General features: G+C 44.7%; 1 protein-coding gene across 2 annotated transcripts in view; it reads left to right on the forward strand.

The window, feature by feature from the left end:
* LOC118365991 (muscarinic acetylcholine receptor M2-like) overlaps positions 1-11,212 on the forward strand; it is a 77,566-nt gene extending 66,354 nt beyond the window's left edge. The window contains exons 1-2 of one of the 2 annotated variants that reach the window (XM_052492446.1): positions 677-893; positions 9,558-11,212. In XM_052492446.1, the coding sequence (XP_052348406.1) occupies positions 9,622-11,139 (1,518 nt within the window). In that variant the 5' untranslated portion in view covers positions 677-893; positions 9,558-9,621 and the 3' untranslated portion in view covers positions 11,140-11,212. Of the gene's footprint in view, positions 1-676; positions 894-9,557 lie in introns of those variants that run through there. The other variant, XM_035748277.2, reaches the window with a different exon arrangement.
* Positions 11,213-16,127: the final 4,915 nt, after the last annotated feature.

Genomic DNA, 16,127 nt, shown 5'->3' on the forward strand with positions numbered 1-16,127 from the left:
CTAGACAACCAGGTGATGTAAGTTCCGTACTAATAGGTGACCTTAATTCATCAATCACGTCCAAGGTAGGAGCGGAACACTCGGCCCTCTGTGGAATGAGTTTGACACGTGATCTAAAGCAATGGAAGCAATGGAGGGAGAGCAGAGGTGTTTTTATGATTCGGTTAACCCTCAATGTGGGGACTGACCCAAGCTGATGAGGAGGTGTTCTCTGGAGAGGAGAGCAGACAGTGTTTGCACACCCCAGAGTGTTTTTCCACAGGCTTGAATGTCATTTACTGCTTGTCAACTCTCCATTAACCCCTCGTGCTTTGTGTCCACTCTGCCACTTCAGCGGCGCCTGTGAACTGTATGCTTTGTCACACCTGCTCAGACATTTCCATGCTGAGGAAACATGGCGCCGGAGGGGATGGCTGCCGTTTTACAGGCTCCTAAACAGCTGTGCTTTTTAGTTTGTTTCTTCATATTGTTTGTAACTAATTTTGTACATAATGTTGCTGCTACCGTCTCTTATAACCAAATAGAGCTTCTGGATATCAGAACAGCGATTACTCACTGTGTACTGGATGAAGATGTTTTCTGACGCGAAGGATATACGGCCCAAATTTCCGTAATCAGCTTGAAGAAAAGATGGAGGAAAAGGGGGAGGAGGGCGGGGTGCCTTGTAAGAATTTGCCGATGAGTAGGTTAACCACCACTTCCCTTCTTATTATTGGCTGACGTGCAATCATTGGAAAACAAACTGGATGATCTACGATTAAGACAGTCCTACCAACGGGACATTAAAAACTGTAATATCTTATGTTTCACCGAGACGTGGCTGAACAACGCCACAGATAATACAGAGCTGGCTGGCTTCTCCATGTAGCGGCAGGACAGAGCAGCTACGTCTGGTAAGACGATGGGCGGGGGGGTGTCTATTTGTCAATAACTGCTGGTGCGCAATGTTAAATATTAAAGAAGTCTCGAGGTATTGCTTGCCTGAGTTAGAATAACTCACGATAAGCTGTAGACCACACTGTCTACCAAGAGAGTTCTCATCTATATTATTCGTAGCCGTCTATTTACCACCACAAACCGATGCTGGTACAAAGACACTCAACGAGCTGTATAAGGCCATAAGCAAATAAGAAAATGCTCATCCAGAAGTGTGCTCCAGATGGCCGGGGACTTTAATGCAGGCAAACTTAAATTAATTTGACCTCATTTCTACAAGCATGTCACATGTGCAACCAGAGAGGGAAAAAAGCTCTAGAACACCTTTACTGCCCACAGAGACGCATACAAAGCTCTCCCTCGCCCTCTGACCATTTCTTTGAGCTAACATTTTTGAGGCCGTTCCCTTGGCGGCAGAGATGTGTTTTAAAGCTTATTTCCTGCAATTCTATACATTTTGCCACGGCTTCTGTCATGTTCTTATGCAGAGTGACTCAAACATTATAACAAAATGAATGGGGTTCTCCTTGACTTTAATTTAGGAGATTGTTAGTTCTCATGATCTGTTTTTCTACCTACTTTATATCTGATTTTAGTCAATTAAGTGTGCATTGAAAACGTTTTATTATCCCGAAAATAATCTCCGGCTGTGGTGCAGCGAGGAAGGCCTGTGTATTCCAGGCATGCCTCGCCACAAACAGCGCAGTAAACAAAGGCCTTAACCCTGTGTATTCCCATGGAGAGCAGGCAATAAAAACGCATCTAATCATCTGAAACAGGGGGTAACTGCCCTGGGCTTTACCTTGAATCAGTGCTCGGAGATGGGAATGAGAATCTGTACCCTGGGGAGTCAGCATAATGCATCACTTTAAGTGCAGCTAAATAACCCACACATCTGTAATCACATTCCCTTGCATGTTTTATACAGAATCAAGATGAAATTATGTGTGTGTGTCTCCCAAGACATAGGTGAAGTCAGAATATCTCTTGTGAATCTAACAAATGTGACCTGGAAAGTTTTAAAAAAACATATTGGTCAAAACGATCAGTTTGATTTATTAGTTTCTTTCTTTTCGTTTTGCATACTGGTGATCTGACTTGTTAGACAGTGAAGAGAAAGGGAAGGATACCCACACAAATGCAGAAAAGGGGAGAAGTTGGCCCTCCCTGCCTCCCAAAGGGGCACAGGCAATTTTCAGCTCTAGTGATCCAGCTCCAGGAGCAGTAAAGTCCAATGGTGGAACAATACTCAACCCATGTATTCACACATCCACCCCACAGTGGCATCTGACTCTCCTTGGCATTTAAAAAACATACTAAACATGGGGAAATGGGGACAGTGGAAATCAATGACATGGGAGATGGGACTACACCAGAAATCACAGGATGGCAATACAAATATAGATATATTCATAAGATAATCTAACATTAAAACATATGTTTTAGCCAAGGAGAAAACGGTGTACATGACAGGGCAATAGAAAAGAAAGTCAACAACTGCAAGGGAGATGTCATTATCCACCTCACAGGCTGGGATGGCACCATTATCTCCCTGTCACGTTTTGTGCCTCAGCACCAATCACTGGGGGATATAAAGTGAGTTCAGAAATGATTAACAGCCTTGATAAAGATGAGCAATAAAGACTGTATAAAATAAAGAATTCAAATACTGAGCTATATTGTATGCTGAAAACAATGGAGAAATTAATCGTGAATAATGATGAGTGAAAAAGTTACACAGGGTCAAAGGTCATACCCCCAAGACATACTAACCTCCCCTGTTATTGGTAATGGTGAGAGGTGAGCATGTGCCGTGACTCGGGAGTTGGATGTAACTCTCACTCCTGCTGAGCTACAGCTAATTCTGGGTCGGAGGGAGCAAAAGGCCATAAAGGCGACAATTCATCGTGAAAAACAGAAAAACAGAAAGGAGAGGGCCAAGCAGCTCCGCCCGCGGTCAGCCAGGGATTGCAGCATCAGCAGGCTTACTTCCATCGTCAGCACCTTCACCTTCAGCCAAAAGTGGAGCCCAGGGAATTACCAGAACAGGGGGGTGTGCAGTGAAACGTGAACCTCCACTAACCCCCTTCTTTGACATCCTTCTGGAAGGAGACGTCAAAGAATAACAACGAGGACTGGGGGTTTGGGGAGGGGCAGTCCATTATGGACCAGATGTTACCAGTTTTAAGGGCGTGATTGAATGAGCGGAAATTACAGTATTGTATGAATTTGATGTAACCGGTTTGTGGGGAGGAGTGTGTAATGGAGGCATGATTATATGTCTTTGCAGGTTAGAAGGGGTCTGCTTTGTTTCAGAGCCTATTTTTTGGACCTCTCTCTTTTTGGGGATTTTTTTTGCCATTGATTTACTGTTTTTGTTCTTCACTTTTCGGGAACACTGTTGTTGGGGGCCGAGCCTCTTTCTGAATTCTTCTAAGACGTCAGTTAGAGGTAAGCCTCCATTCTTTTACCCACACGGGCAGGGTCATATAATTAGGATGTTTCTTTAGGAGGAACAGGATTGGGTTGGGTACCCTAGGATTGACTAAGGTATCCATAGGACAAGTAGACTGATTGTAAATGGCTTTGCTTAAATAAAAACAGGGAGTGGATTTCCTCTTGCGGGGCCACTGTCCGAAATAAAACAGAGGGTTCCTCTCTTTGTTACCGTGTGGGCCCATGCTTGGGGTGTGTATAGCAATGTCTAGGAGGATGTTAGGCTAAGGCATGACATGGTGACTATACCATTTAGTCTCGTGGGAGTAAGGCATGACACGGTCACTATAAGACTCCCCTGGTCTTATGGTTTCCCTTGTCTTATAGCTCCCCCTGTCTTATAGCTCCCCTGGACTTATAGTTTCCCTGGTCTTATTTTTCCCCTGGTCTTATGGTTTAACTTGTCTTATAGCTCCCCTGGACTTATTGTTTCCCTGGTCTTATTTTCCCCTGGTCTTATAGTTTCCCTGGTGTTATAGCTCCCCTGGACTTATAGTTTCCCTGGTCTTATAGCTCCCCTGGACTTATAGTTTCCCTGGTCTTATAGTTTCCCTGGTCTTATTTTTCCCCTGGTCTTTATAAGCATGCCACGTTCAAAACATGCAGAACTAAGAACAGAAGTAGCCCTTGGTTCACTCCAGACCTGACTGCCCTTGACCAGCACAAAAACATCCTGTGGCGGACTGCAATAGCATCGAATAGTCCCCACGATATACAACTGTTCAGGGAAGTCAGGAACCAATACACACAGTCAGCTTTTTCAATCAGAAATTTGCATCCTGTAGCTCTAACTCCAAAAAATGTTGGGACACTGTAACGTCCATGGAGAACAAGAGCACCTCCTCCCAGCTGCCCACTGCACTGAGGCTAGGTAACACGGTCACCACTGATAAATCCATGATAATCGAATATTTCAATAAGCATTTCTCAACGGCTGGCCATGCCTTTCTCCTGGCGACTCCAACCTCGGCCAACAGCACCGCCTCCCCCCGCAGCTACTCACCCAAGCCTCCCCAGCTTCTCCTTCACCCAAATCCAGACAGCAGATGTTCTGAAAGAGCTGCAAAACTTGGACCCGTACAAATCAGCTGGGCTAAACAATCTGAACCCACTCTTTCTAAAACTATCCGCCGCATTGTTGCAACCCCTATTACCAGCCTGTTTGGAAAGCTGCCGCGGTCATCCCCCTCTTCAAAGGGGCACCCTAGACCCAATCTGTTCCAGACCTATATCCATCCTGCCTTGCCTATCTAAAGTCTTTGAAAGCCAAGTTAATAAACAGATCACTGACCATTTTGAATCCCACCATACCTTCTCCGCTGTGCAATCCGGCTTCCGAGCCAGTCAAGGGTGCACCTCAGCCACGCTCAAGGTACTAAACGATATCATAACCGCCATCAATAAAAGACAGTACTGTGCAGCCGTTTTCATCGAACTGGCCAAGGGCATGTTGTCTGGACCTCTGGCAGTCTCTATGGGGGTACCACAGGGTTCAATTCTCGGGCCGACTCTTTTCTCTGTATATATCAATGATTATCGCTCTTGCTGCGGGCAATCCCCTGATCCACCTCTACGCAGATGACACCATTCTGTATACTTCTGGACCTTCCTTGGACACTGTGCTAACTAACCTCCAAACGAACTTCAATGCCATACAACACTCCTTCCGTGGCCTCCAACTGCTCTTAAACTCTAATAAAACCAAATGCATGCTTTTCAACCTTTCGCTGTCCACACCCGCCCGCCCGACTAGCATTTGCCACCCTGGACGGTTCCGACCTAGAATACGTGGACAACTATAAATACCTAGGTGTCTGGCTAGACTGTAAACTCTCCTTCCAGACTAATTTTAAACATCTCCAATCAAAAATCAAATCTAGAATCGGCTTTCTATTTCGCAACAAAGCCTCCTTCACTCACGCCGCCAAACTTACCCTAGTAAAACTGACTATCCTACCGATCCTCGACTTCGGCGATGTCATCTACAAAATAGCTTCCAACACTCTACTCAGCAAACTGGATGCAGTCTATCACAGTGCCATCCGTTTAGTTACCAAATCACCTTATACCACCCACCACTGCGACCTGTATGCTCTAGTCGGCTGGCCCTCACTACATATTCGTCGCCGGACCCACTGGCTCCAGGTTATCTATAAGTCTATGCTAGGTAAAGCTCCGCCTTATCTCAGTTCACTGGTCATGATAACAACACCCACCCGTAGCACACGTTCCAGCAGGTATATCTCACTGATCATCTCCAAAAAAAACACGCCATTTGGCCACCTTTCCTTCCAGTTCTCTGCTGCCAGTGACTGGAACTAATTGCAAAAATTGCTGAAGTTGGAGACGTTTATTTCCCTTACCAACCTTACCCTTATCAACTACTAAGCAGCTAACCGATCAGCCCACCCAATCTACCTCCCTCATCCCCATACTGTTTTTATTTTATTTACTTTTCTGCTCTTTTGCACACCAGTATCTCTACTTGCATCTGCTAAATTGTAACTATTCGCTCCTATGGCCTATTTATTGCCTACCTCCTCATGCCTTTTGCACACACTGTATATAGACTTTATTTTTTCTACTGTGTCATTGATTTGTTTATTGTGTTATTGGCTTGTTTATTGTTTACTCCATGTGTAACTCTGTGTTGTTGTCTGAGTCACACTGCTTTGCTTTATCTTGGCCAGGTCACAGTTGCAAATGAGAACTTGTTCTCAACTAGCCTACCTGGTTAAATAAAGGTGAAATTAACTATTTAAAAGCTTCCCCTGGTCTAATTGTTTCCCTGGTCTTACAGATTCCCTGATATTATGGTTCTCCTAGTCTTATAGTTTCCCTGGTCTTATAGTTTCCCTGGTCGTATAGTTTCCCTGGTCTTATAGTTTCCCTGGTCTTGTAGTCCTGGGAGAGCCTGATGAACTATGGGTCGCCCTGCCCCTGAGCTGGACACCCCACTGAGTGGTTTTTAATAAAAAGTTTTCTTCCACTCCAGCTGTCGGCCGCCGAGCTCTACGCCACTGGTATCAGTGGGATGCTGGGATCGGGACTGGGCTGGAAGGGCAATGCCCGTGGGTAATAGGCCTGAAGCAGGGATAACCTAGGCCAGCTCATTAAGCTCAAGGGGAGGTGTGAGTTGGGCAAGACACATGTCTTGGGGGTGTGATCTTTGACACTGTAACTTTCTCACTCATCATTATTCACAGGATTATCCGTAATTATGGTAGCAACATGACACAATACATTATTTACCATTCATTTCTATTGGGCACAAAATAATCTGAAACACAACCAAAACAAACTGCAAAGGTATCCAACAAGTTTGTAGTCACAAGGTTGATGTCGTCATTACGTGCTATGAACATGGGACGAAAAACTAAACTTTTGACTACTTTATTTATAAGGAGGGGGGGTCAATGATTTGGACCCCTAGCTTTTAGAGAGAACATAAATATTACTTGTTGAACTCCATCTAGGTCACATTTTATTTGGATAGTCTGGATACTTTACAGATGGTCATACTATCAACACATTTTCTGTTGATAAGCAACTGCCTGCTAAGGTTAGGGTTAGGGTTAAGGTAAGGCTTAAGTTTAGGGTTAGGATAAGGGTTATGGTTAGGGTTAGGGTTAGTAGATATTTAGTTGAAATGTTACTGATAGTCTGTAGAGCATCTATAAATAAAGTGTTACCCATTTAGTCAAATGAGCAGCCAGACTGCAGCCCCGGGTCAGGCATGAGGCATCTGTGTCCCATCCTCTCAAGGGAAATGTCAAATACTGACTGGCTGGGCTCCCTAGAGTGTGAATGCAATGTCCTCAGCAGGGTGATGTCACCATGACAAGGTGAGGAGACATTTAGAAGAAGACTTTCTCTAGAGGCCCTTAAGCAACATTTATGTGCCATGGTAATACAGAGAGGGGATTTGTGAAGGTCTCTATTTGATTCCGGAAGGGCAAAGCTTTGTTCTGTTATGGCAGAGATTTCAGGTGTGGGACGAGGCTTATGTTAGCTGGAGGTGGACAAAGATGTGCCGAGGGACATACTCACTCCCCCATCCTCACTGAATCATCCACTTCCTTTAGTGAACCACACGTGTGTCCTGTTTGTATTGTTTGATGTTTTAACATATAAATAGGTGGACTTACACATTTGATGGGGATTAGTCCAGCTTAGCTCTGTGCCTAATGCAATGATTAGGGATTTCTGCCAGAGCAGATAAGTCAATTACTGTATCGCTAGTTATTCAGAGGCTGTGTTCAACTGTTAAAGGGGCATAAGCCTAAAAGCAGGACCTAAGATAGAAGGAGCTGTTCAGTGTCAGTTAATGAGCTGTCAGCCAATACCTCCTCATTAAGTCCCATTCACATCAACCAATTGTGCATTGTGACAGTCAAACAGGTCCCTGAACCATCCAGTATCACAAAACAACTACTCAAAGTGACAAATTACTCAGAGACAATCTGAGTAACTCAGTCAGATGCTGTACACCAAATGAGATCGCCCTGCCCATCAGCTGAACCACTATTGGATGTAGCAAACGTGCAGAGCCTCCCTCTGAGAGCATGTTCCCTCCAAACACTTTACCGTGAGACTGGTTGTGAAGGTTTTCCTCCTCCTCTTCTGAGGAGGAGTAGCGAGAAGGATCGGAGGACCAATGCGCAGCGTGGTACGTGTCCATATTGTTTAATAAAACATAAACTGAACACTCAATGAATACAAAACATTAAACGTGAACAAAACCGAACCAGTACTGTGTGGCGAACAATCACAGACACGGAAACAATCACCCACAAAACAACAGTGAAACCCAGGCTACCTAAGTATGATTCTCAATCAGAGACAACTAACGACACCTGCATCTGATTGAGAACCATACTAGGCCGAACACAGAAAACCAACCTAGAAACACAAAACATAGAATGTCCACCCAATTCACGTCCTGATCAACTAAAACAAACAAATAACACAAGAACTAGGGTCAGAACGTGACACTGGCAGCTTTGTCCGATTCAGGCGAACAGGATAGTCTACAGGCCACGAAACAAGGTAAAATACTAGGGGCCTGAAAACACATGGATCAATTTGTCTTTTCTTTGAGCTGCAGAGCCCGTCCCCCAAACAGCTGGATATAATACTACCAGCTCTTACCTGCCTGAAACACAGCTGGATATAATACTACCAGCTCTTACCTGCCTGAAACACATCTGGATATAATACTACCAGCTCTTACCTGCCTGAAACACATCTGGATATAATACTACCAGCTCTTACCTGCCTGAAACACATCTGGATATAATACTACCAGCTCTTACCTGAAACACCTGAAACACATCTGGATATAATACTACCAGCTCTTACCTGCCCTGAAACACAGCTGGATATACCATACCTGCCTGAAACACATCCAGCTCTTACCTGAAACACCTGAAACACATCTGGATATAATACTACCAGCTCTTACCTGCCTGAAACACAGCTGGATATAATACTACCAGCTCTTACCTGCCTGAAACACATCTGGATATAATACTACCAGCTCTTACCTGCCTGAAACACAGCTGGATATAATACTTCCAGCTCTTACCTGCCTGAAACACACGTAGCTTATCGGGTACAGGGTGAAAGCATCAAGTGAAATGGTGGAAGGAACAGCATAGTGAGAGAGTGTATTGGTACTCTAGATGAGGGGAGCTCCTGCTAGCTCCGCATAGCCCTGTTAAGCCAACACTTAATCACTGCCTACCAGTAATAGATTTCATTTCATGAAGGATAACCTAACACAAGAGAAAAATGTATTGGTCTGTCAATTCAATAGTTTTTGTTTACCAGGCCTGTTTTCAACAGCAGTATACCACCAGCAAGTTGTTGAATGTCTTGTTTTAACTTGACAATCTCATTAGTCCTCATCGTTGTTTGTAAACAACTTTGTTTTCATAGCACATCTCCGCTAATCACCTTGTCGCACACATTCATTATTATTAAATAAAGATACATGTTAATGATGTTATATGTGTGGAAGTAGCCCTATAGTTTTCAGTAGTTTCCCCAAATTAGAATTTTGATGGATGCATGTAGGATAGTTAATTATCTAATCCATTATTTTCCTATGTTTCCCTCCATAGGTGCAAAGGCGATTCAACGCCTGAACTCCAACTGAATAGAAGAACATCCCCAAGACCAGATGCAATGGAGATGTTCAATTTCACCAACTTCACCTACTGGAATGCCTCAGAAGGCAATGACGCAGGGCCTGTCATTGAACCAGAAAGCCCATACAAGACTGTGGAGGTGGTGTTCATCGTATTGGTGGCTGGGTCCCTCAGCCTGGTCACCGTTATTGGAAATATCCTGGTCATGCTTTCCATTAAGGTCAATAGGAACCTACAGACTGTCAACAACTACTTTTTATTCAGCCTTGCATGTGCTGACCTAATCATCGGGCTGTGTTCCATGAACTTGTATACAGTATACATAGTGATTGGCTACTGGCCCTTAGGGCCTGTGGTGTGTGATCTGTGGCTAGCCTTGGACTATGTAGTGAGTAACGCATCTGTCATGAACCTACTCATCATCAGTTTTGACAGATACTTCTGTGTCACAAAGCCCCTCAGCTACCCTGTCAAAAGGACCACCAAGATGGCAGGGATGATGATTGCTGCTGCCTGGGTCCTGTCCTTCATTCTGTGGGCCCCGGCCATCCTTTTCTGGCAGTTCATCGTGGGCGGGCGGACAGTGCCTGAAAGAGAGTGTTACATTCAGTTCTTCTCTAATGCAGCAGTCACCTTCGGCACGGCCATCGCAGCCTTCTACCTGCCCGTTATCATCATGGTCATTCTCTACATACAGATCTCTATAGCCAGTAAAAGCCGGGTGAAGAAAGAGACCAGGAAGCCGTCAGGGCCCAACCCAGAGGCCGTGTCCCACGAGCAGGCAAGGGCCAGTAATACTGCCAAGCCCATCAACAACAACCTGACAGCAGAGGACACAGAGCAGGGCACGACCCAAGCCACAGATGACGTGGCGAACCAGCACGAAGGTAAACTGCAGAACGGCAAGGGCCCGTCCACCACGGGTGGAGAGGGGGAGATGGAGGGTGAAGATGGGGGAAGGGATAACTGTGCCCACGGAGAGGAGAAAGAGAGCTCCAACGACTCGACATCTGGCAGTGCAGCGGCGTCCAACCACAAAGAAGAAGAAGCGGTGCCATCCAGAGCAAACTGCAACACCGAGCTCGTTCAGCAACCAACCCGCCACCGGGCCAAGGCAGGCGGCTCCAAACTCACCTGCATCAAGATTAAGACCAAGTCTCCCAAGGGGGACTGCTACACGCCCTCCAACGCCACGGTGGAGATCGTCCCCGGCACGGAGAAGCAGAACCATGTGGCGCGGAAAATCGTGAAGATGACCAAGCAGCCGCCCAAGAAGAAGAAAGCACCACAGTCTCGGGAGAAGAAGGTGACCCGTACCATCATGGCCATCCTGGTGGCCTTTGTGGCCACCTGGACACCTTACAATGTCATGGTGCTCATCAACACCTTCTGCTCCAGCTGCATCCCCAGCACAGTCTGGACTATCGGCTACTGGCTGTGCTACATCAACAGCACCATCAACCCCGCCTGCTATGCCCTCTGCAATGTCACTTTCAAAAAGACATTCAAACATCTCCTACTCTGCCAATACAAAAACATTAGGTCAGCTAGATGAATATAGATGCGAGTGTGCGTGTGTGTGCGTGTGTGTGTGCGTGTGTGTGCGTGTGTGTGCGTGTGTGTGTGTGTGTGTGTGCAGAGAGGAGAGAGAGAGAGAGAGAGAGAGAGAGAGAGAGAGAGAGAGAGAGAGAGAGAGAGAGAGAGAGAGAGAGAGAGAGAGAGAGAGAGAGAGAGAGAGAGAGAGAGAGAGAGAGAGAGACGTGTTTATGATGTGGTCCCTTTCCTTTGTTTTTACTCTACAAGAGAACTTGTATCCTGCAGCCATGTTGGGTTTGGCTCTGATGAATGAGATTTGTGATGCAACGGTTGAGACATAAGACCTACAAAGAAGCGCACAGCCAGGAGAACAAATAGACTGAACATGAAAAGGACAGTTGGATAGAGAGCTCTGCACTGCACAAGACAAAATTCTAAGGGAAAATAGGGCTGACTGAATTCACAAACTTCCCGTTTGAAATTCAGTGTAAAAAAAGAAACCTGTATATATCAATGTATACGCAAAATCTAAATGTGTGTGTGTGTGTGTGTGTGTGTGTGTGTGTGTGTGTGTGTGTGTGTGTGTGTGTGTGTGTGTGTGTGTGTGTGTGTGTGTGTGTGTGTGTGTGTGTGTGTGTGTGTGTGTGTGTGTGTGTGTGTGTGTGTGTGTGTGTATGTGTGTGTGTGCGTGTGTGTGTGTGTGCATCAGTCTGAGCGTGACAGAATGATCCATCACACAGTTTCAGATGTCCGCCAGTAGAGACAGCACAAGGACATACAGAACATACTACAAACTGTTATCTGTATGCCGGTGGCACTCTGTGTTGGCGGCACACAAAGCAGAGCAGCTTGTCTAAACTGCCTCTCTGACATGTTCATATACGACTGAGTAACATGGCTGGGAGCCTTCCTATCTCCAGGGATGGACCATAAGTGGCCCCTGAAGGGCATAGCAGGACAGAGACCAGGCCTGGCCAGGGTCACCTCTCATCACAACGCAGGACTGAGGTTAGGAAACTTGTTTGAAAAAGTAGATTCTTCCCACCAAAGAAAAGGGTGGAAAATGGTCATGAATAAACAAATAAATAGATCATGTAAAAATACATCCCAAAAGGCATTGTTCAATGACATTATTTAGCTTGCTATTCGTTTTCCACATAATTTTAGATGATCAGCGATTTGATCTCTAACAATTCATTTCATGATGAATTTGATGTTTATTTGATTGTATAATAAGATGTTTGTTTTGTCAGATAGTCTAAACTCTTAGAAAACAAGGTGCTAACTAGAACCAAAAAGGGTTATTTGGCTGTCACCATTGGAGAACCCTGTGAGAACCCCTTTTGGTTCCAGGTAGAACCCTTTTGGATCCAGTAGAATCCTTTTGCGTTCCATGTAGAACCCTTTCCACCCAGAGTTCAACATGGACAACAAAAAGGGTTCTCCTATGGGGACAGCTTCAGAACCCTTAATGAACCTGTTTTCTAAAAGTGTGTTGATGCTTGGAGCTTGTAAATATATTCAGAGGGGGCAGTTGGCAGGGGCTTGGAGCCAAAGCTTATTCAATTATACAGGAAGGGATCTTGTGCTTTTCCAGGGGTGAGTTGGATATTCCTCTGAGATTGGATTTTCAACATAATTTGATCCCGCTGTGTTGCAGATGTTACCGCCTGTGACAAGAGCCTGTTGTATGTCAGTCCTGACTGATAATGAAGAGAAAGATTGAAGAGGATTATATTTGGTCTCGCTGTCATCAGAGGTGGTTTGTATTCGTTAGGTAGGGGTTACCAAGGTTGTAGAGTGATTGATAGAGTGTCATACCGTGGAGATTTAGAGGTTATTTCAGTGCATGTTTCTGTTGTTACCCCAGGATGGGGTTATATACCAATAGTCACAGGCCATGGCCTTGTGAATTATAAGGGCTACTCGATGTTAGATGTACTAATTCATCTACATCTGTGTGTGTGTGTGTGTGTGTGTGTGTGTGTGTGTGTGTGTGTGTGTGTGTGTGTGTGTGTGTGTGTGTGTGTGTGTGTGTGTGTGTGTGTGTGTGTGTGTGTGTGTGTGTGTGTGTGTGTGTGTGTGTGTGTGTGTGTGTGTGTGTGTGTGTGTGTGTGTGTGTGTGTGTGTGTGTGTGTGTGTGTGTGTGTGTTTCATCAAATGAATATAGATGAAGTCATATGTACTGTTTATGTATGTGTTTTTGAGATCACAGTCTAATGATGTTAGAAATAATACGACACTAGAATTCCCATGGTTTTGTGCCATATGTGTCGTCCACACCGTATGCCGATCTCCAACACAGTCCATTTATCTCTAACATGCTAATGTATTCCAATTTAAGTAATGAATATAAAGCAGCCACGGGATGGTCGCCACGTTGGTTGCTAGGGGGGCTTAACAGAAAATGACACCCGCATTGAGCAGCCCCTTAAGGCAGTCTCCTTAAAGAGAGATATGGGACAGGCCTTTAATGGAAACTCACCATGAGCCTGATCAGATTATAAAATGATGTGGAACACCTACTGGAGATTAAAGATTGGCTATTACGTGCTCGGTTTACACAGCCCCTCCCGTCCCACTTAGTGTCCCACTTGCTCCTGATCCCGTTATGCGTGACTGTGACGTCCACTATATCAGGCATTGTTTAAAGGCCCGTGAAACATAAGGAACATCATATTTGCATTTTTCTATCTATCTATCTATCTATCTATCTATCTATCTATCTATCTATCTCTCTCTCTCTCTCTCTCTCTCTCTCTCTCTCTCTCTCTCTCTCTCTCTATCTCTCTCTCTCTCTCTCTCTCTCTCTCTCTCTCTGACATTGTCCCCCAGTGTCTCCTCCCCCTTAATGACATTGTTATGACTAACATCGCCCCCAATATTGGAAAGATAAAAGACAAAGCAACCTACTGCAAATTCACTAGAGGCGTCAAAATAACACATAATTTAGGTCATGGGTAATTATTAATAAATTCTGCTTTTAATGGAAATAGTGATGGCAAAGGAAGTGGAAGAGGATGAAGATCATCTGAATCCTTGCAATCTTCCTTATTTAAATGCAGGTTGTCCTCTGGAAGCCTGGCAGGTATAATTCAGTCAATCTGTTCGACTGCACGAGCCCAGCAATGTGTGAGAGGCATCCATCCAAGTTCACAATCCAGCCATCCGTCAGGTTGATAAGTGGACCCATGTCTGGGTGTCATCTGTCACACGTCTCAGTGGTTGGTGTTGCTAAGAGCCTCCTAGCTTCCCAGAACGGAACGTCTGATTCAGCTCAGGCTAAGCTGTTGTTTGAGTGATACCAGCAGGAAAGGAAGGGCTCTCTCTTTTTAGAGAACAGTTATCCGGGTGTTTGACGGAAAGTGACAGCCATTTATCACCAATGGAGGGACAGGGTTCACCGCCCCCAGACAAGATGGCTGTCACTCACTGTGTCTCAGCGGAATGCTCTTTCTGGTGCTTTCAGACACAGTGCAAAGCTCACACCCCTTTAGCACTCCTCACCTGTCAACAGCATATCGTTTGACTAACAGGACAAAAGAAACCCTGCACTGTCCACTTTGTACGGTCTGATAAGTCTGCAACAGGCTCTCACATCTTAGGTACCATGTTTGGATACTGTCAGCCATTTCAGACAGGGTCAACCAAAGGTTTCCACAAAATAAATGGGGGGGGGTATTTCTCATTGAGTGGATTCACTTGTCCACGTACGAAAAGCCTTATTCCACTGTTATATTTCCCCTTCATCACATAAACATTGTCTCCATGGCGTCAACAGATCATCATGTCTCGTCTGAGCTAGCTGGGCTCCTCTTCACAAGGCTTGTTTCAAAGGGCTAAACCTTTTTAGGGAGATTTATTTCTCCCTAAATGTATGATTGTGGTTGATTCGATTTTGGGGGATTGTTTTGGTTTAGTAGTTCGTTAGTTAGAATTGTGATGTTTTGATAGTGTACTTCACAAATGTGTGAAAGAGTATTTATTTAGATTGTTACTGTGTTGTTTGGGGCTGTTCTTGAGCAGAGGGTTTAGTACCCATTGAGATGGGAGCATCCTGAGTCTCTGTTTCCAGTTGAGATATTTGGGCTGCTTCTGCCTCTTATAGCCATGTTTCCAAGGCGATGTGGTATGTGAAGTGTATCTGAACAGACAAATATATCGCCACATTGTATACTGAGCAATTTGAAGTGCCTTATTACTTATTACCCATTCTTATAATTGCTCATTGATGTTTAAATTGATGTTTTATATTTTCAGTAGATTACATTTTTGTTAGCTGGTGGTGCAATTTAAGGTGACAGTCATAGATGTAGAAAAGCACAAGATCTTCTAAAGTGTAAAATGTTTATTTTCTCCTTCGTTGTGGTCGTAGAAGGCATAGGTTTTGTAAAAGGGGGAAAACATGTCATTTAATCTATTTCATCACTGGAGGTTTGGAGGGTATTTTAACATGTGTGTGTGTGTGTGTGTGTGTGTGTGTGTGTGTGTGTGTGTGTGTGTGTGTGTGTGTGTGTGTGTGTGTGTGTGTGTGTGTGTGTGTGTGTGTGTGTGTGTGTGTGTGTGTGTGTGTGTGTGTGTGTGTGTGTGTGTGTGTGTGTGTGCAGGGGTGTTATGCACCCCAAAAATCTATGTGAAGGTGGCTGGGGGGGTGGTCCTGAGGGGGGATAATTTGGCATTTTTCAAACACCTGAAACAGCTTTTTTTCTGCAATCTAGACCCATAATCATTATGTTTAATTATATGTCCAAATGTGTCTATTTTTCTGCATATCTAAACATACCTCTTGAGCTGTCTGTATCCTCCTGAAAGGTGGTTCTTTTTTTAAACAAACTAAATATGCTTCTCTGCATCTCTGCTAAAAATCTGGATAAAAGATTGAAACGAATGTGAGTCTTATTCAGTACATTTAGTTAATGCTTGCTTTTCTAAAGTCTACCAACCTTGCCAGCAGGCATGCCAGCTAAGATGGTTAGACAAGCTAGCTACTCTAACTTGATAGCTTGA

This window comes from Oncorhynchus keta, chromosome 33 (assembly GCF_023373465.1).
Source record: "Oncorhynchus keta strain PuntledgeMale-10-30-2019 chromosome 33, Oket_V2, whole genome shotgun sequence".
Classification (NCBI taxonomy): Eukaryota; Metazoa; Chordata; class Actinopteri; order Salmoniformes; family Salmonidae; genus Oncorhynchus; species Oncorhynchus keta.